The sequence below is a fragment of the Cercospora kikuchii genome (assembly GCF_019650295.1).
Source record: "Cercospora kikuchii DNA, contig_00001, whole genome shotgun sequence".
NCBI classification, from domain to species: domain Eukaryota; kingdom Fungi; phylum Ascomycota; class Dothideomycetes; order Mycosphaerellales; family Mycosphaerellaceae; genus Cercospora; species Cercospora kikuchii.
Genome location: NW_025408582.1, coordinates 210,624 through 230,907, shown reverse-complemented (window position 1 = coordinate 230,907; position 20,284 = coordinate 210,624). Strand labels below are relative to the sequence as shown.

At 54.4% G+C, this 20,284-nt stretch overlaps 5 protein-coding genes across 5 annotated transcripts; 1 reads left to right on the top strand and 4 right to left on the bottom strand.

Moving 5' to 3' along the window:
• Positions 1 to 4,252: 4,252 nt before the first annotated feature.
• Positions 4,253 to 5,176, bottom strand: CKM354_000005200 (uncharacterized protein; the record flags this gene model as incomplete). The annotated part of the gene is made up of 2 exons (XM_044795134.1): positions 4,253 to 4,883; positions 4,953 to 5,176. The coding sequence occupies 2 exons, from the start codon at positions 5,174 to 5,176 to the stop codon at positions 4,253 to 4,255; spliced, it is 855 nt and encodes a 284-aa protein (XP_044651069.1).
• A 774-nt stretch (positions 5,177 to 5,950) lies between these two features.
• CKM354_000005100 (uncharacterized protein) lies at positions 5,951 to 6,454 on the bottom strand (the record flags this gene model as incomplete). The annotated part of the gene is made up of 1 exon (XM_044795133.1): positions 5,951 to 6,454. One exon carries the CDS (start codon positions 6,452 to 6,454, stop codon positions 5,951 to 5,953), a length of 504 nt encoding a protein of 167 aa, XP_044651068.1.
• A 239-nt stretch (positions 6,455 to 6,693) lies between these two features.
• On the bottom strand, positions 6,694 to 7,893 carry CKM354_000005000 (uncharacterized protein; the record flags this gene model as incomplete). Its single annotated transcript, XM_044795132.1, has 2 exons — positions 6,694 to 7,714; positions 7,811 to 7,893. 2 exons carry the CDS (start codon positions 7,891 to 7,893, stop codon positions 6,694 to 6,696), a joined length of 1,104 nt encoding a protein of 367 aa, XP_044651067.1.
• A 2,336-nt stretch (positions 7,894 to 10,229) lies between these two features.
• CKM354_000004900 (uncharacterized protein) lies at positions 10,230 to 10,709 on the bottom strand (the record flags this gene model as incomplete). Its single annotated transcript, XM_044795131.1, has 1 exon — positions 10,230 to 10,709. One exon carries the CDS (start codon positions 10,707 to 10,709, stop codon positions 10,230 to 10,232), a length of 480 nt encoding a protein of 159 aa, XP_044651066.1.
• Positions 10,710 to 11,239: 530 nt separating this feature from the next.
• On the top strand, positions 11,240 to 12,798 carry CKM354_000004800 (uncharacterized protein; the record flags this gene model as incomplete). The annotated part of the gene is made up of 4 exons (XM_044795130.1): positions 11,240 to 11,378; positions 11,439 to 12,007; positions 12,072 to 12,412; positions 12,483 to 12,798. 4 exons carry the CDS (start codon positions 11,240 to 11,242, stop codon positions 12,796 to 12,798), a joined length of 1,365 nt encoding a protein of 454 aa, XP_044651065.1.
• Positions 12,799 to 20,284: the final 7,486 nt, after the last annotated feature.

Below are 20,284 nucleotides of genomic sequence, written 5' to 3'. Positions count from 1 at the left end.
CCGCCCGCAGGCTGTTCGAAACAATGGTGGCGCCAGTAGTCGACTACGCATCGCCGGTGTGGATGTACAAGTGTAAAGGGCGACTTGCGGCTGCAGTAAATCGAGTACAAAGAATCGGAGCACAGGCAGTCACGGGCTGCTTCCGCACAGTAGCAAGAGAAGTGGCCGAAGCAGAGGCAAGCATGCGCACAGTCCAGCAACGACACGCAGCCAAAGCCGCGAGCACATGGGTCGATATCCTCTCGCTGCCTACGACCAATCCGCTGTCGAAACTCAGGGTTATACCGACCCGGAGGTTCCGCTCCCCGCTGCAACAGATGTCAACTACCTACAAGGTATCGACAAGAGGTATGGAGAGCATCGCGCCATACACAGTAGCACCGTGGCACCGGCGACTAGCAGCAGATGCGAAGGAAACGACAGAGGAAGCGGTGAACGCTGCCAAACAGAGCGCAGGTATCTGTGTCGCAACAAGCTCCTCGGCGAGGAACAACATTGTCGGCGCAGGAGTCGCAATACAAGACACCGAACGGGGAGAGCCCCCATCCACCGTCGTCTCGACTACAGTATCAGCAAGGACGGAGCACAACCCGTACACGGCGGCCTTGATAGCGTTGGCAGAAGGCCTTGCACAAATACCCCTATCTACCGTCTCGCGGAATATATATCTCTTCTCAGACAACCGAGCAGCACTACAGGCAGTATGCCGGCCTAGACAGCAGTCAGGACAGGAAACCATACAACAAATCTATAAGAGCGCGTGGGCCCTGCAGGGCCACAATACTGTCCGGTTGGCGTGGTGTCCCACTCCAGAGTTTGAGCTTGGCCAAAAAGCAAAAGAGGCGGCGAAAGCTGCAACGGAGCCAGGTCAAATACCACAGTCGACCCGGCCAGCAGCTAGATCGACTGCTATTAGCCACTTGAAAGCAGAAACGAGGAAAAGACGGCAGCCGATCGAAGGCGTAGGAAAGCATATACGACGAATCGACACCGCGATACCTGGTCCACATACACGGATGGTATACGATCGCCTCGGAAGCAAACAAGCGAGCGTGTTGGCACAGCTCCGGACCGGAATGTCACGACTGAATGGTTACCTTCACCGGATAGGAGCTGCAGAATCAGACCTGTGCGCATGCACGCAAGCAACTGAAACCGTCGAGCATTTCTTATTCCGGTGCCGTCTGTGGGATGATCTCCGACTACAGATGCTACAACATACAGACACTATGAGGGGCAACCTCTCCTTTTTTCTCGGAGGAAAGGCAGCATCAGACAACGAGAAGTGGAAACCGGCAATAGACGCAGTCCTGGCGACGATCCAGTTCGCTATGGCTACAGGCCGTCTCGAGAGCTCATCGTACCAACCTTCCCCTAGCCAGGTGACGGCCAACCGAGACACATAGAGGACACAACGCCACCAACCTTACACCTACTACTACTAACCGTTTCCCCCAACGCACCCTCGTACTATTAACAAGACACGCTTCACTCGCTGAAGATGGGACAGTGAACACTTGGAGGAGCGACTTCAAGAGAGCTTGTGCACACTAACCTAGTACGAGTTTCCGGCAACATAGGACAGAAGGAGCAGGAGAACTGAGATAGGACAAACCGAATGGGCTATTTGGAGTTCAGGAAAATTTCCGGAAGCAATGTGATGACGTAATATCCGTAGTGTGCCCTTTAGGTGCTTAGCGCCGGGCGGAATAAACTCCATCCATCCATCCATCCATCCATCCATCGAGGCACTGCGGTGAGCAAGGTTAATAGCGGGGAACAGCGACAGCCTGCCTCCGCGCTACTCCGTAGCTCGTGTGGCGAAGACTGACACTGGCAAGTTTGCTTCGCTAACGTTCGCACCACGGCATTATACGTGCAGTCTTAGTCGAGCGACGTATCAAATTTCCGCTTACAAATTAATGAGCAACCGACCTGTTCGACGCGAGCTGATGCCTAGCCGCACCGGGCCGCTGCTTCCGGCGCTAGCGAGTTCCCTCAGCATAAAAACTTCCGTTTCCTTCGAAACCTCTCTCTTCTTCATACTTACCTTGCTATGCAAAATGTGCACACAGTATACAACTTCCGCCCGAAAGCAGAAGATCGTCTCAACCTGGGAATCCGAAAACGTTCCGATGGAGTCTTCTCACGTGCCCAGAATACGACTACCGCCGAGGTCGGAACTGAGATCTATGGTGATTGTCTGCAAAATGCACTTTTGTCCACCACAACGTTCGTCAGCGCGTCTGTTCGAGCCTTGCCAATGCAATCAATTCCATACCTTGGCATTCTATATATGGGTCCGCGCCCCGTAATCGTGGTAGGCAGCAGCGTTTCCAGCTATTCGAATGGCTATGTTATGTTATGTTATGTCATTCAGTATAGCTATGCACAGATCTATCGTCCGTATGAGCTGTCCCTAAACGTTGACCTTACGTTTATACTCTCGTATGCTGCCTTGACTCAAATGTTCCCCAAATCGGTTTTGCAGGAGTGTAATAGGGGTAGCCACTCCATAAGAGCACTGTTAGACATCTGACGTGGGGCCCTGAGGTGCAAACCTGCCCGTACTCTTCAGGAACGTAATGGTGGCCCGCACCATGTCCAGGTTTGGCCGCCATTTCTCTCCATCTACTGGTAGTCCTGTCCTTGGATCTTTCTTTCTACTCTTCCCGCCTAGCAGGAAGGACACATCGCCCCATCTGTCGCCAGCAGCCTCTCGCAATGCTCCTCGCGGAGAGGCCCACAAAGGGCAATAGAGAATAACGTGTTTGACGGACTCCACGCCTCTCCCGCATTCGCATACCGCGCTTTCCAGTTGACGCGTGCGTGCCAGGTATTCTCGGAGATGGGCATGTCCCGTTCGTGCTTGTGCTAGTATTCCTGCATCGTCGCGCGTCAGCGCCCCGTACAACTGCAGCGTATGTCTTCCGGGCAGAGCACTGTCGATTGCGTATGTATATCTCCCCCATGCTAGTGCTTCTTTCGGCACGTCGGCCTCGATCGCTGATCGGAGCAGCCTAGAGGCTTCAGAATATTCCCGTATCCGACGTCCGGGTTCCATACTCAGGGTATGTTCTGTCGACGTAGTTTCTTGGGCCGCACAATGTGCCTGCTCATTCCCTGCGATTCCCCGATGTCCAGGTATCCACAGCAACTTCACGTGGATGCCTCTCTCTCTAACAAGTTGGATCTCCCGGAGCGTTGCTAACACTACCTCCCGCGACCTCTTCGATTGACCACCAGTGCCGATCCGCCGTAGACCTTCTTGACTGTCTGACACAATCCATACGCGAGTATCCGCCTTTTCGACGTATCCGAGCGCTATCTTAATCGCGTGGATCTCCGCACTAGTGGCGGTGCATGTCGTTTCCCGCCCGATAGTCTCTTGGTGGACGACCTCGTATGATGGCTTCCCCGCCACGCGATAGCACCTGACCACTGCGATGCCAGCCCAGCCGTTCCGCACCGACGCGTCGGTATAGTACAGCTGATGCTGAGATAGAGTAGCCAGCAGGCGGCCGTGGAGGCGGCGTGCTTCCGCTTCGTCGCACACCTGCACCACGTCGTGGACGTCGTGCCATGGCGGCAAGGCGTACGGCAGCCTCGGAGTGATACCAACTCCTTTCTTCCCCTGGATGGCCTTGTAGTATTGGGTCCAGATTTCAAAGATCGGGCTTCTGCGCCGGTCGTTCCTTCGTTCCATGTCGTTCATAATAGACCACAGCGGGTGTTGCTGCGGCAGCGCTCTCACGTCCAGCGCGTGCTTGCCCGTCTTCCTCGCCAGTCGTGTTTCCACCGCCTCCAGCCCTGCTTCATCTTAGAGGACGCCGGAAGAGACTGTGCGGAAGGCACCAATGATCGCTTGCGCCCCTATGCGCTGGATCCGTTCGAGCCGGGTGGTGTGCTGTTGTACGCCGAGCCTTCCCCGAGCGTACCACGTGGATGCCGCATAGTCGGTCGTAGTGTCGATTACGCTTCGGTAGAGCTGCCGCATTTGCTTCGGCCGGAGGCCTCGCAACCGCCTAATAGCCAGACACTTTTTCGTCGCCGTCGTAATGATCTTATCCAAGTGTGCTGTCATGTTCAGCCGGGTGTCCAACGTCACCCCTAGGATTTTAATAGCCTCCTAGGTTCGGATCGTAGAGTCGAAGAAGTGCAGGACGGTGTCCGCACGTGCGTCGGATGCTGTTCGTTCAAAGTGGATAAACCCGGTCTTGCTTGCTTCGAACGTCGCTCCGCTGTCTTCAGACTACTGCTCCGCCCGTCGCAGCACCTCCGCCTGTAGTTTCTCGGTCGTCTCTTCACAGTTGCCGCCGGTCCGCCATGCTGTAAAGTCGTCGATGAACCCGAGCGACCCACCCCGCTTATCGATCTTGCCTTCCACTAGGCCAGCGTTATAGAAAACGTACAGCAAGGGAGAGAGCGGGGACCCTTGCGGTATGCCAGCGTGGCTGATAGGCGCGCATTCGGACGTGTAGTTGCCTATTACGACGCTCCCCGTCCGATCCTCACAAAAACTGCGAATCCATCGGACCATCTGATCTGGAACACCTCGCTCTCGCAGACGCCGGGCCAGGACTGTAGGATGCACTCTATTGAAGGCTCCTTGCACATCGAATGTCACGAGGGAGAGCACGCGCTTTCCCTTCCACGCCTTATAGATCTTCTCGACCAAGACATCCAACGCTTGCTCGCAGGACCGCTGCTTCCGCGCGCCGAAATGGTTGGTCCGCAGCAAGAAGAATCTTTCCGTAAGGTATGACAGCCTCGCCGCAACAATGCCCTCGAGGCCTTTGCTAATGGTCGGTAATAACGAGATGGGCCGGTTTGCCTTCGGCACCGTGTAGTCTGACTTGCCCGGCTTTCTCAACGCAATGATCCTGGCCGTTCGCCACGAACGGGGGACGTAGCCCAGATCCAGCGACGTCTGGTAGATCTATCGTATCCACGGGATGACAAATTGCAGGAGGCGCCTCCAGATGTCGAATGTGATTCCGTCTGCTCCGGGCGCCTTTTTCGGGTTCTGTCGGAAGATGGCCTGGCGTATCTCTTCTGCTGTAATACGAGGGAATTCCCGAGGCATGCCCAGCTTCTGCGCCGGCGCTTGTAGTTCGCTCGCCGGGCCACACGGTTTGGGTTCTGGCGGAATAGGAAAGAACGTTGCCATCAACATGTCCGCTTTCGCTTCGTCCGTCTCCGCCACGGTCGTATCCTTCACTAACGCCGGGACGACGTTCGTTTGGTATGCAGTGCGGGCGTAACTATTCGCCTTCCAGATATTGTTCGGGTCTGCGAGAAATTCTTTCTAGTGTTTCCGCTTCTGCTTCTCTATATATCGGAAGTATTCTCTGCGGATCTTCTGGAGAGCTTGCCTTGCCTCTGATGCGTCCTCCCCTCTCCGCTGCAGAGTTGTCACGTAGTTCCGAGATGCTGAGAGAGTTTCCCGCAGCAGAGAGAGGTCGGGTAACCACCATCTCTTTGCGTGCGGGGATGGCTTCGCTCGTGGCACGTATTAATGAATGACATCCTTCACTATGTGTATAAAGCGTTCTGCAGTATCGTCCAGAGTTTCTTCCGTGGCCGCCGCAGGCAGAAGGACTGACTGCAGCCGTCGTGCTACCTCCGGGCCGATTTGTGACCAGTCGGCCCTCTCCGGCATCAGGCGACTCGGCCTCGACTGCGGCTGTAGCGCTCGGGTAATAAACTCGATCTCGATGGCTCTGTGGTCGGAACCGTAGTCGTGCTTATGGGCACGACACCACAGCAACCGATCTACTAGCCCGGGACTGGCTAAAATAACATCGACTGTCGAGTGTTGGTTTTTGCCGACATGTTGCCAGGTAATGGTTCCCGCAGGGAGCATGGATTGGAGGCCGAATTCCTAAGCGAAGTGCACGATCGGTGTCCCCTCTGTCCTTCTTCGCTTTACGAGAATGTCCTGCCCTCCCTAGAGAGAATGGTGTCGGTTGAAGTCTGAGCAGATCAAGATCTCGATCGTTCTGCCCCATCTGGCTTGTGCTTCGTCTATAGCCTGGCGGACGTATGCCAGCTTCTGGTATATTGCCTTGCGCTTCTCGATGCGACTGTCCCCTTCGTTGGGGTCATAGGCCGACACTACGAGTACCTTCCCTTCGGACGTTGTGATTACCGCTGCTGTGATGTCGTGTGATGGCACAGGGACTTGGATGGTCGACATGCTGGTGCTAACCCAGAGCATAGAGCGGTATGCGAACTGGCCGGGGCCATACTCTCGGTGCACTGTCGGAGTGAGCGGCCTCCATTTCTGGTGGCTCCCACACCGCACCTCTCCCGTGCTTGGATCTGCGTGCAGATGCGGCTCCACGACCGCGAGGACCGCAAACTGAGAGTACGCTTCGTCACTCAACATGCTCCACTGCATATGCTTCTGCCTGCCGACGTTGTAATGAAGGACCTGCAGGTGTTCCATCATAAATTCAGTACTGCATTTCCCATCTCAATTTCCCCAGCGGGTGTCGTCTCCTGCGTCGATAATTGTTGCGCCTGGGCAGCGAGATACCGTCTGTAGTAGGGGTGCCGCTTGCATGCCCAATCGGAACTTCGATGCTCGCCTGCACATACTGCACACTTCGGAGGATCCCGACTCTGGCAGTCTCGCGTTTGATGTGGACCTGTACACTTCCCGCACCTTGTAGCCCTCCGGCACGCTCCTTAGAGGTGGCCGTACGCGTTACAGTTGAAGCATATTTTGTCCGCTGTGCTCGGTTCGTAGCGGGAGCAGAACGCTCCGTACGCTCCACCGCCGAAGAGGGCCTGACCCGCCATAAGCAAATAATCTGCCGCCACTTTGTTCTTCAACCAGATTACGAGGGAGCCGGTCCTCTTCCTCGGGTCTATCTTGCTAAGCCAGCTTGCCTTCATTGCCGTGAAGTCTATGTCGTCCCTCCGATTGTCTACCGCGAATTCTGCGCACACCTCCCTGCGGAGGCTGCGACCTCCCTCGACCGTCGCATCGAGGACTGCCTGCTTCGACACTATGTCGCATTTGACGGGATACCACGCATCGCTCTTCATATAGGCCTCCGGCATCGCGATGTTCAGCCAGCCCGAGTGCTCTTTGGCCTTGGCCGTATCCGCTTCGCTCGCGAACACTATGTTAATCCTCTCGCTAGGCAGCTGCCGAAGACACTTGATCTTGACCCCTTGGACCGCCGGCGTGGCATCGATGCCCTGTTGCAGACCTGCCATTACTAGCGCGAAATCCGTCTTCTCGCCTCTGAAGCGTGTAGTGTTAATGGTAATCGCGCTTCCGTCATCTTCGACTCGCAGCCTCTGCGAGTGCATTACCCGGTCTCCCCTCGGAGGCCGAGTGGCGTCGGCCGTCGGTGCTGCTTTCATTCCCGTTGTCGCAGCCGTCGCGTAGGTGGCTCTGGCTGGTTTGCTCTGCTGGAGGAGCTTCCGCATCGTCTCGATCTCGCTGCGGAGAGCACCGATCTCCTGCCTCTGCTTCTCCACTTCTTCTTGCCGGTCCTCATTTTGATCGATCAGCTGCACGATGAGCGTCTTGAGGCTCTGGATCTGCTCCGTTACCGTCCTTCCTCTCGCGGCCTCGCTTAGCTGCTCTTCGGCCCTCCTCTTCTTCGACGCTTCGACCGGCTGGTTGAACTGGAACACCGCTCGAGCGCCTCGGGGCGCCTTGGCTGCTGCATGATTCGTCTTCTTACCACGTGCCCTGGTCACTACCTAGTATCCCTCTTCATCCACCGCCCTTCCCTCCGCCTCCGGGCTTGGCACCCCCGCGGCGATGTCGTCAAGTCCGGTCGCGTACTGGACCGGCGCGATCCGCCCGACACCGACCTTACCCCCCACCCGAATGCATTCATCACTCTCTTCAGTACTGTTGTTGTTCATGTCGTTCCCCGTCGCTGTAACGTCCCTCCCTCCATGGGGAGCCACCCGGTGAGGCGAGCCAACGTACACAAAAATGCAGCGCTCACCTTTGCCGACGAACTTGCGCGTCAGTCGGCCCTGGAGCGTCACCCTGCGCCACATTCTTCGCCCACTGCCTTGAGCATTACAAGAAGGGGGTGATGGTGATCGTGCTGGAGACCATCATGTAGATGCTGCAAATCGACTCCTTAACGACTGGCCCCTGCTACACCGTAGCTGTCGTATTGCTTCCAGCTCTCGGAGGGCGGATACTGTAGTCCATGAGGCAATTATTATGTTTACTGCTTCAGGAAGTGTCTGAGCGAAGCGTTGTGCAAACCGAGAGTTTCTCCGTTCGTCAAGGCAGATCTACAGTCCGTCGGTGAACATGAGACTTGTAATCGTGCTGACCTCAGTCCATCGGACATGTAAACCTGTTTCAGCGCTATGCTGTCTCCAGATATGCTGTGTGGTGGAGTGTAGCGCAAGCCGCATTGTTGCGCGCTTCTCGATGTTTCTGAAGCCACGTGGGGTTGGCGCTTCTGCCTGCTGTCCGCTTTCGGACCACTTTTCGGGTACCTGCAGATCCCCCAGAAGGCAGATCCCCCAGAAACTCTGCTTCCTTCTTCCCGTTCCTCCACACTACTTCCATACAGTAGTGCAGAGCATATGGACAAGGCCAGCCTGGCGCTGGCCGAAGATGCGTGCTCTGGCGTAGAGAGATCTTTCCGCGCTCGGTCACAACACACTAATGTTCCCCGCACGACGCTCCAGCATCGCGCGCGCGGCCGCCCGTCACTGAAAGCAAAGGCGGAAAGCCAGCAGTACCTCGATCGGTGGGAAGAGAAGGCGCTGGTCGCCTTTCTCGTCCAGCAAGACGCTCTTGGTCGGCCTGTGCGGATCAAGTATGTAGGCTCGATTGCGTTCAGTCTCGCTCGCCGGCGGACGCCTTCGAAGAGGCCCAGCAAATCGCCGGGCAAGAACTGGCCGCAGCACTTCTACAAGCGACATCCGGAGCTGCAAGCCAGTACGGCGAAGGCGCTCGATTGGAATCGATACGAGATCCACGATAAAAGGGTGCATTGGTTCGACGTAATCGGGCAGGTCTTGCAGGATCCGAATGTGTTGCGAGGGAACGTCTATAACATGGACGAGACGGGCATCATGCTTTCCCAGCTGGGCTCCGTCAAGGTTCTGGTAGGTAAGGAGAATTCCCGCAACTGCAGAGGTGCCCGTGTCCAGCGCGTCACGATCACGGCCATCGAGTGCGTGAGCGCCGATGGCAGATATCTGCATCCTATGATCATCCGGCCCGCTGCCACTCACCGATCCAACTGGAGTACGTGGCCTACTCCCGGATGGCACTACGCATTCTCTGACAGCGGATACACGGACTCATATCTCAGCTTGCAGTGGCTGAAGCTGGTGTTCGACCCCCAGACTAAAGAACGTGCAGGACAGAAACCTCGAGTGCTGATTTGTGATGGGTTCGGGACGCATGAAACTATCGAAGTCCTAGAGTTCTGTTTCGAGAATAACATTACACTGTGTCGCCTCCCATCTCATACATCTCATAAGCTGCAGCCCTGTGACATCTCCGTGTTCGATCCGCTCAAAGCAGGCTATCGCCGGAGACGCCGTTGGTCTTCACCCACATCGACATCTCTCTGCGCAATCTAATATTTGGTCATGATTACATCTGCTTACTGGATTAGGAGTTCGCCGGATACTTTTCAATAGCCGCTGAGATCGCCACACTACGTTGGATAGCAGAGAGGCAGACGTGCATAGCTAGGCTGAATAACGTAACGAAACGAAACGAAGGGAGGGGTGTTATATCATGCAGTCCATATATGCTGTACTATGCACTGGCCCTTTTGCCGATCGCTGAAAGGACGTCGACCTCTCGAGAGCATTCGACTCCTTCGATTTGGAAGAGGTTCTGCTCGTAGCCGAGCCTATACACAATTAAGGACCACGGGACCGGAACAAGGACCACGGCACCGGAACAAGGACCACGGCACCGGAACAAGGACCACGGCACCGGAACAAGGACCACGGCACCGGAACAGAAACGTGCCGATACCGGCAGCGCCCCGGGGCCATAGACGTGGAGAACGAGCTGCTAGGTAGATCTAGTAGCCAGAGGCTGCAAACAATATACCATCCGACTAGAAAAGCCGTAGAGCCTGTACACATTAATTCGATGACCCGCACTAATAGCCGGCACATGGACATCGGCTCTTGATTGCGTATCTATGTTTGTGTTCAACTTGGAATTGGAGCCTCCCTAACACTCTGCCATTGCTATACTGCGGCTAAAGAGCGGCTTCTGGGTGAAGCTCAATAGCCGAAGTAAGTATTCGGCTCCATGTTGTATCATTCAACTCGATAATATTTCCGTCAGGGTCCCTTAGGTACGCATATTTGGCCGGATCGCTTGGTGCCCAGCCCGCTGGTGGCGCGAAGCTTTTACCTCCGGCGGCAACTGCACGCGCCAGTGTCGCTGCAACATCATCAACAGCAATAGCAAAGTGCATAAACGAAGCTTGAGCTTGTGGAACGCCGATTGTCGGGTATGCATCGGGCATGAATTGAAACAGCTCAAGACCGAATCCGTCTGGTAATTCAATGTAGCCGATCAGATACTCGGTGTCTTCTAGATTGAAGAGCAGCTGTGTGAACTGCTTGTCGTTCAGGTAGTGGTTGAGAACCCGCTTGGCTTTGAAAGTTTCGACGTAGAAGCGCGTGGAGCGCTCGATGTCAGAGACTCGTATAGCTAGGTGTTGAGCCGCCATAGCTACGACTACGGCGATGCTGCATAGTCAAGTCATCTTAGAGATGTATATTCAATGCTCTTCGTTCTTAGCTTACCTGCTAGACCTGGAGGGTCAATGTAAGTAGTACGGGCAAGCAGTATATCCGTAAAAGAATGGTTAATGTATTCACAGATCTGGATTCTAGGAAGGGAGTTCTACCTCCAACAGAAACCGCGACATATATATGTAGGCAAAAAGTAGAACGGTAACACTAACTGCCGCTCTGCCCGGAAGCAATGACATTACTGTTAGCTAACGCGATACCAAATCGGGGCAGACCCACTTCGCTAATACCACTTCAGAGGTACAAAGACCGACCGAACCCCTACCTCTCAACCTGCTTATCAACCATCGCTTACGCATGTCTGTACGAACCTGCGGAAAGGGTCCGAAATGTCTGAATTTATAGGAATTCTCGTTTTAATCTATTTTGCCTCCAGGATATCCACGTACCAGTCTTATTCAGATCCAACGCTACTAGTTGCGAACACACGAGTCTGAGATTCAACATGACGCAGGATACACAACAAAGGCTCTCCATTCTAGTTGTTGGGTCCGGAATTGGAGGGCTAACTTTTGCAATTGAGGCCTGTCGAAAGGGTCATCATGTTCGGGTCTACGAGCGAAGGCCGAACTCAACTTCAACCGGTAAGCGGACGCACCACGCGCAATATGGTTACCTCAAGGTCTCACCAACTTTAAATGCAGGTGAGATGATTGTGATCTCAAAGTCTGCCCTTCGACCCCAAACAAAGTGGCCCGACTTCGTAGAACGGCTGCGCCAAGTCGCCTCGAACGCCCAGGCGATCTTTAAGAGATGGGACGGCGCTGATATTGCACCCTTCATCCTGGGTGACTCGACTGGAGAGTCTCTCCTTATCAATCGTGGAGAACTTCACACAGTGCTGCGCAAATTTGCCACCGAACAAGGCGTTTCAGTTGAGTACGACACAGCGGGCGAGGAATTCTTCGAAACCAAAGACCAAGGTGGAATCATTTTAAAAGATGGCCGGAAGTTTACTGCGGATCTAGTCGTTGCTTCTGATGGAATAGGCTCCAAGTCGTGGAAATTATTTGCTGGGACCAATACCTCCCCCGTCAGCTCTGGATTTGTTCTGTACAGAATCACGTTTCCCGTGGAGGAAGCATTGAAAAGCCCTCTTGTTGCTGAGAGACTTGGACATGCCCTCGATACGGGATTCTTCTACGCTGGTCCAGACGCGCATTTCATAGCGGGCAGGATTCGAAATGAGGCAACATGGATGCTTACCTGCAGGGTATGTGTGATTTATACGGTTGTAAGTCTTCACAGTCCTGTTATCAAGTAATGACACCACCTAGGATCACAATAGCGATGCCAAAGAGAGCTGGTCCAAGCCTACCACGATCGATAATGCCCTTGACGCTGTCAAGGGCTGGGACGAATTTGTCCCAGAGATGATCAAAACTACGCCGCAAGGCTCGGTATTTGACTGGAAAATGATGTGGCGTGACCCACAGCCGCAATGGGTATCCGATGGTGGTCGGGTCGTTCAGCTAGGTGATGCCGCGCACCCATTTCTGCCGACTTCTGGTGCTGGTGCCACCATGGCAATGGAAGATGCCTTCTCTCTAGCTACGTGCTTGGATCTCGGTGGAGTTGATAACGTGCCTTTAGCTACGTTAGTACACAACAAGTTGAGGTCTGTGTTAATCTACACATCGCAGGTAGCCAACTAAGGGCGCCCAAAGCTAACCGAGATCATGTGACAGGTTTGAGCGAGTGTCTTGTGCCCAGAAAATGGGGTTTAAGAATCGCGAAATGCTCCACAAAACGGACTGGGAGTTTATATCACAGCACCCAGAGGTGCTATCCAAATTATTCTTCAGGAACTGGATTAACAACCACGATCCAGAGGAATATGCAATGGATAATTACCAACAATGCGCAGAGCACATTCGAACGGGCGCGCCTTTCACTAACACAAATCACGTCCCGGGCTACAACTACAAACCTTGGTCAGTCCGTGAGCTCTTAGAAGCTTCCGCTAAAGGCCAGCTAGTCGAAGATGAGGGTGATTGGTCATGAGATTTGTGGAATATGAAGTGAGCTTCTCGCATCACAGAGGTGTCGGATGTAGCTAAAAGCTTCGACGAAGAGAGTAGAACTCTTTCAAGTAGCTGTATTCATTCTCTAAGAGGATGGCACAATTCTTCCACATCTCTAGTCGGCCCATTCTAGCGCATAAACGCTTTGATCACGGTAGGCTGATACTCTTAATTGGCAATTATGAACTTTTTCTTAGCAAGAGCTTCAGCGCATCTTTCTCCGATCACTATTGTATCTACAAGTGCATACTTCCACCCCCTATGAAACACCAATCTTGCTAGTGCATTCATAGCACTATGATGCTCCATCTTGAACGACGAAGCCCATGACTGTCATGCTCTTCTCCACAGCTCAACTATTGAACATTACCGGAACCGCACACAAGGGGAAATTGAACGTTGCCCTTGCCATGTCAATCTGATTGCGCCTTGTGCCAAGCTACGTGAACCATGCCTTTCCGCTACGATGGAAGCAATTTGGCTCGCTGATGGGTTGCTCTAACTGGCGACGGGTTGCGCTCGCTGGTAGCGAATTAATATCGCGGCTGTTACGTCCTGCCGGTCCGTCGGCAGCCTAACCCTAATCTGATATGGGGTTGGCCTGGGAAGTGTCGATCCTCGCAATGTCCTCGTGGTATATCAGAGAAGGTCCTGAAAGGTTTGTAACATAACCCTAAGAGAGTTGTATTGAGTTGAGCACGAGGCTCCTATCCTACGGTAAAGAGCGTTGTCTATATAGTACCTTGCCTTGGCGCGATTGCCCTGATCACCGTGATCATGATTTGATTTGATTTGATTTGATTTCATTCATTCATTCATATTTCTTACACCGATGTGGTTCCCTTGCGGGTCCATGCGGGAGTTGCTACTTATTCGCTGAAGAGAAAAACCGTGGCCGGGGCCCGGGTGAAAAGCTCCTTTACCTTTGTTGTTCGTCTTTCACGCCAGGGAACTGCTCGAACCGTGAGCTGCTTCTCCTGCAGCCCGGGCAGCGTCAGTCGTCGACGTCGCGCCCCTCTCTCCTTCCTCGCCGGCCCCTCTTTCTCCACATTTCCTGCGCCAGACTAAACTGCGGAAGAATGTTCTGTTCCAAGAACCACGCAGTTACTGCGCGGAGCCCCTTCTCCGTCGATAGCATTTCGAGATAATCTTGCGTCCCTGCCTCCCGCGTCATCTTGTCGCGATCCCGTTCGAAGCGGGGACAGAACAGCACAATGTGTTTCGCCGTCTGCCGCGCGAACCCGCACGGGCACGCCGGGGATTCGTAGCCGGGTACCCTTCGGCGGTGGAGGTAGTCATTCAGCCCGATGTGTTCTGTCCGTAGAAGCCCTTAGGATTGCGATAGGGTCGGACATGTCCCCCATCATAAGGACCCCTATCTCAGATTACGTCTTTCTTTCAGGACGCCTGCCTTATCCTAAGATTTGCTCCATAAGCACACAGCACAGGCTCCGCTGGTGGCGACACCACCTTGCATAACGAACAAGGCTCCCAGTGCGAGTGGGCCAGCGGCTTCCTTCTCTTTGTGTACCGACATGCGCATCCGTCCTTTCGAGCCGCGCAGACGGTGTCTCTGTCGCCGCCATTGCGCGCTACGCCCCGCGACCGAAGTCGTTTCGCGTTACCTGCCCAGGTCTCCCCGAAGCAGGCCGACTATGTCTTGCCGTGTAGGATCGAGATAGCGCCCCAGCCGGCAGCGAAACCTCTTTGCCTACCCGACTAACCAACCCTATGCTCGTTGTTTATACAAGTCCGCCACAGAGGTGGCCTGTCCCCTCATCCTGCGAGCAGGATGTGTGGCTTCTAACCCACATCGGCGAACAAATCCTCTGCCTGTGGCAGTGGCCTGCCTCCTCACGCTGATAGCCAGCGTGTGCAGCTTCTACACTGCAAGTAGGAACAAGTCGGCTACCCTCGCCAGCATTTTGCTAGTCTCAGAGCGCGTATAGGTCAGGGGTGTCCTGTCTCGTGCCTAGCTCGATTACACGTCCACCGGTCTTATCGTCTTAACAGCTGTGCTGTCCCCATACCTTCCTCTTGAAAGCTGCCGCGCGACCAGCAGCTTAGGGGCGACAAGTGATGCACCGGCTTCGGGCCTGGTTCGACGTTCCAGGTAGGCAGGAGTCGGATGGTTTTCGTACGCCACATCCCCTGGTTTTGTAGGTGGTTTTCCCTTGTCGTTCTGTAGCCTCCTGTCAGCCTGTGCTCCGGAGGTGGTAACTCTTACCTCCGCTCTAGAACTCCATCTAGCCATAGCTGCGTATTCCATCGACAGGCGACACCTCCTAAGCTCTCACTTAGTTACCTCAGTGCGAGTGGGGTAGATGGAAGTGCTAGATAGTAAGTGTAGCTGAGGTCAACGCCGTCGCGTTTGCTCCGCCGGCTTCCGCACGACGGCCCCTCGCGCGGCGGCGAGACCTTTTCCCGTCATTATCCAGGACGAGACCTTTTACGTGTCTCTGGCTAGGACAGGCTGCTTTTACGGCCATCCCAAGGCCATTTGATTTGATTTGATTGATTCCTACACGGTTGCAGCCGCCACGAAGGCAGCTATGCCCGGAAGCAAAGGTGCGGCGGTCTGCCGACGCCATCCCAAATAGAGATAGCCCTACTTCGCTAATGTTACCGTAGTAAACAAAGACTAGCCGACCCCTTCACCCTCACTCTGCTCCTTAACCACTAACCTGTCCTTGCCGCCAAGCTCTTCCAGGTAATAGTGATCTCTCTGCTGATTGCTATATACTAGGCTCCTCGAGGCTGCGCCTCATCTTTCGCTATCCGCGTACCTACTGTCTCCGCCCAGTGCTCGACATCGTCTATTCCTCCCCAATCCCAATCTGCCCTAGGATCTGCGCCTGTTCTATAAAATAGATAGTCTTTGTGGCTAGCTTGTAGCTATTCAGGATATTCCGGAGGTTGGTGCGGCCAGGAAGTCCGCCGAGGTGCTCCTTGCGCAGGTCGCGCAGTCGGCGATACGTTAGAACTACGTGTCGGACAGTTTGTCGTCCTTCGCGGCAGTTGCATATAGAGTCCCGGACGCCGGAGACGTTGCAGTTGAAGAGGAAGTCCTAGAGCCCGATTTTCTCGGTGCGGAGCTAAACAAGCAGCGCGCTTTCCTGCTTGGACAAGCCGCTATAGAGTTGGAGGATTCTCTTGCTCGGGATTAGAGTATACCTGTACGAGGACCTCCCTGTCGTTCCCGTACGCTATATAGCCTGCCATTTCCTCTTAGCTTCTTCTCGATTCTTTCGTCTCCGCGTAGATAGGACGGCATAGAGTTCCTCGGGCTAGGCGGCTCTATCGGCCGCCTCGCTGCTATCTTACCTTTCTCTCCAGCCTATAGCTTCTTTAGCTGCAATATCGGCGGCCTTATTTCCTTTAATGCCCTTATGGGAGGGGATCTACCGGATTGTAACGGTATAACCTTTGTCCTGTAGTACGTCTGTTCGGCAGGCGATTTGCTTTAGGATAAATACTCCGGTTCGTCCTTTAGCGCGGACGAGTGAGCGTATCGCTGCTTAGTTGTCGGTCTAGATAGCGACCTGCTGTTACGTCCTGCCTGTCCGTCGGCAGCCTAACCCTAATCTGATATGGGGTTGGCCTAGGAAGTGTCGATCCTCGCAATGTCCTCGTGGTATATCAGAGAAGGTCCTGAAAGGTTTGTAACATAACCCCAAGAGAGTTGTATTGAGTTGAGCACGAGGCTCCTATCCTACGGTAAAGAGCGTCGTCTATATACTATCCCTAGAGAGCGGTTAGAGCGCTTTCTCCCAAGCCGCTCTTTCTGCTCCGACTGAGCAGCTGTCCATCACGTGACAGAGCAGCTCCCTTTGCCAAGCCCCTGTCTGCTCCAGAGTGTGAAGCGAGTGGCTGTGAGCGTTCCCTGTTCAAACCGTAACACCTGCCTCGGGCCTAAGGAGTCTTCTAAGGTATTTTGGGCGATCTGTAATGCGAGCTTAATGCCTTGCAGCTCTGCAGCGTATACGGTCGATATTGTGTCCATCCCTATATACGTCCTCTCTATCTTGTTCGCGGTTAGGCACACGGCTGCCGCTCCTATATAACCTCCAATCCCGCTGCTATTAGTATAAATACAGATATTCTCTACCTTTTCGCTCTCGATATTATGCCTGTTGCGTGCTTCTTCTATATTGTCGATATAGATAGTCGGGCCTGTCCGCCAAGGCGCGGCGACGAAGGGGGGTATATGCTTGTTACGTCCTGCCGGTCCGTTGGCAGCCTGACCCTAATCTAATATGGGGGTGGCCTAGGAAGTGTCGATCCTCGCAATGTCCTCGTGGTATATCAGAGAAGGTCCTGAAAGGTTTGTAACATAACCCCAAGAGAGTTGTATTGAGTTGAGCACGAAGCTCCTATCCTACGGTAAAGAGCGTCGTCTATATAGCACCTAGTCTCCTGCATGCTCACCTTGATCACTGTGACCACCGTGATCAGTGATCGCTGATCGCTCTGCTGCTCAGTGATCACTCACGTGATCCTCAAACTGATCGCAGCCACTCTGCCTGATCAGTTCTTGGCTGTGTCGTCCAATCAAACCGTAACACCATCCCCTCCTTAGTCAGCTTCGTCCCGAAGCTTAACCTCGTCCTTCCTTTTGCCTGCGAAGACCGATTGCACGCCTCCACGCGGCCGCAGGCGGAAACAGGCGGTCGAGCTCGCAACTCGACCGTGCTGGCAAAGTGCACGGCATGGTGGAGCGGAGTGGTGGAGTGCGAAATCCGGTGCGGTTTCGCCAAGACTACTCCGAACAGAGGACTACCACCGAAATGGTTTTGAAAACCATCCGACGACGACCTACCTGCGTTAGAAACAGGTCCGCTTAATCGTGAGCGTGCGAAAGAGCCGCGGAACTCCTAGGCGTCGATAGGACACCTCTGGTGTATGGGAGGAATCCTCAGCTGAGGGTATTTGGAGCCAAAAGGACAACAAGTCACCCAATATGCAGTCTCTGGATCCGAACCACCTACCTCTGGAAGGCTTTGAGGGGACTCGGAGAGCGTACGCGTTGTTAAGGCCGGAAGCAGATGCGTTATACACTTGGAAGAGCCGAGGTGAAAGAGCTAGAAGGGAGGCGTTAGTTGGCGGGCAATGGAGCTCGGAGTAACGCTACGAAGCCCGTAGGGGCCTGTCGATTGCTCAGGTGCGAGTAGGAGGGTTTTGCCCGGGGCACAGCCTTACAAAGAAGGACACCTAGTCCAGCAGTCACCTAGAAGAGCTCGGAAACTTAGGAAGGCCCACATAGAGAAGCAGGCAAAGGAGACACAGAGAGGCGAGCCGAAGGGAAGACTCGAGGCAAGAAGGAGGGGGTGCAAGGCGTGAGGAGGCGAGGAGGAGGCGATACATTGGTTAGTGGGTGGAAACGCAAGAGCACTGCTGCCTGGCTAGGAGTAGACGCTCGAGCAAGCCTGCGAGACATGGCCGGCCATAGCCAAAGAGATGCGGTATGGTAACGCGAAGGGAGTCATTCTCCTGGGGCGTGGTGGGCAATGGCAGCGACTGAGACACTGTCTGCTCAGCCCGAGAGGACGGACGCGCATGTCGGTCTTGGAAGAGAGGCGACCGGTCTTCAGTTCGCTGAAGTCCGAAAGAGCATAACCAAGGCTTAAGGAGCAAACAGTATATGGAGCGTAGGGTAGGGGCTTTGGCCTGGGGCCTCTCCCTCGAAGCGATAAAGGCGCAGAGGTGTCCCTAAGCGGGAAAGCGTGGGCAGACTTTGTCTACCTGCCTTACATAAGTTTGTAGGAACGAGTGTAATTATATGCTGCACATCTACAAGGCATGGCGTAACAGGAGGGTGCTCAGCCTGATCAGCTTCGACGTGAAAGGTGCATATAATGGAGTGTGTAAGGAAAGACTACTGCAGCGACTCCAAGCAAGGGGCATCCCCGCAACGCTAGTCAAATGGATCGATTCCTTCTGCTCGGACCGGTCGGCTACAATCGTAGTTAATGGCCAGGCATCGGAGCGACAAGCGCTACAGCAAGCAGGATTGCCGCAGGGGTCGCCACTATCACCAGTCCTGTTCCTCTTTTTTAATGCGGACCTAGTCCAGCGCAAGATCGATAGCAATGGCGGTGCTATAGCATTTGTCGACGACTACACAGCGTGGGTCACAGGCCCCTCTGCAGAGGCAAACCAAGGCAGGATCCAGGCGGTTGTCGACCAAGCGATAGAGTGGGAACAAAGAAGCGGTGCCACCTTTGAAGGCGACAAGACAGCCTTTATCCACTTTACGCGAATACCGTGCCGAAGTAGCGTCCGACCAGTTCTGGTCAAGGGACAAGAGGTGGAGCCGGTGACCAGCACAAAGATCCTAGGAGTGGTCGTGGACTCGGAACTTCGATTCCAACAGCATATCGCACGAGCGGCCACTGCAGGTCTTACTGCTGCAATGGCACTGAAACGACTGCGAGGGCTGTCACCATCTACCGCCCGCAGGCTGTTCGAAACAATGGTGGCGCCAGTAGTCGACTACGCATCGCCGGTGTGGATGTACAAGTGTAAAGGGCGACTTGCGGCTGCAGTAAATCGAGTACAAAGAATCGGAGCACAGGCAGTCACGGGCTGCTTCCGCACAGTAGCAAGAGAAGTGGCCGAAGCAGAGGCAAGCATGCGCACAGTCCAGCAACGACACGCAGCCAAAGCCGCGAGCACATGGGTCGATATCCTCTCGCTGCCTACGACCAATCCGCTGTCGAAACTCAGGGTTATACCGACCCGGAGGTTCCGCTCCCCGCTGCAACAGATGTCAACTACCTACAAGGTATCGACAAGAGGTATGGAGAGCATCGCGCCATACACAGTAGCACCGTGGCACCGGCGACTAGCAGCAGATGCGAAGGAAACGACAGAGGAAGCGGTGAACGCTGCCAAACAGAGCGCAGGTATCTGTGTCGCAACAAGCTCCTCGGCGAGGAACAACATTGTCGGCGCAGGAGTCGCAATACAAGACACCGAACGGGGAGAGCCCCCATCCACCGTCGTCTCGACTACAGTATCAGCAAGGACGGAGCACAACCCGTACACGGCGGCCTTGATAGCGTTGGCAGAAGGCCTTGCACAAATACCCCTATCTACCGTCTCGCGGAATATATATCTCTTCTCAGACAACCGAGCAGCACTACAGGCAGTATGCCGGCCTAGACAGCAGTCAGGACAGGAAACCATACAACAAATCTATAAGAGCGCGTGGGCCCTGCAGGGCCACAATACTGTCCGGTTGGCGTGGTGTCCCACTCCAGAGTTTGAGCTTGGCCAAAAAGCAAAAGAGGCGGCGAAAGCTGCAACGGAGCCAGGTCAAATACCACAGTCGACCCGGCCAGCAGCTAGATCGACTGCTATTAGCCACTTGAAAGCAGAAACGAGGAAAAGACGGCAGCCGATCGAAGGCGTAGGAAAGCATATACGACGAATCGACACCGCGATACCTGGTCCACATACACGGA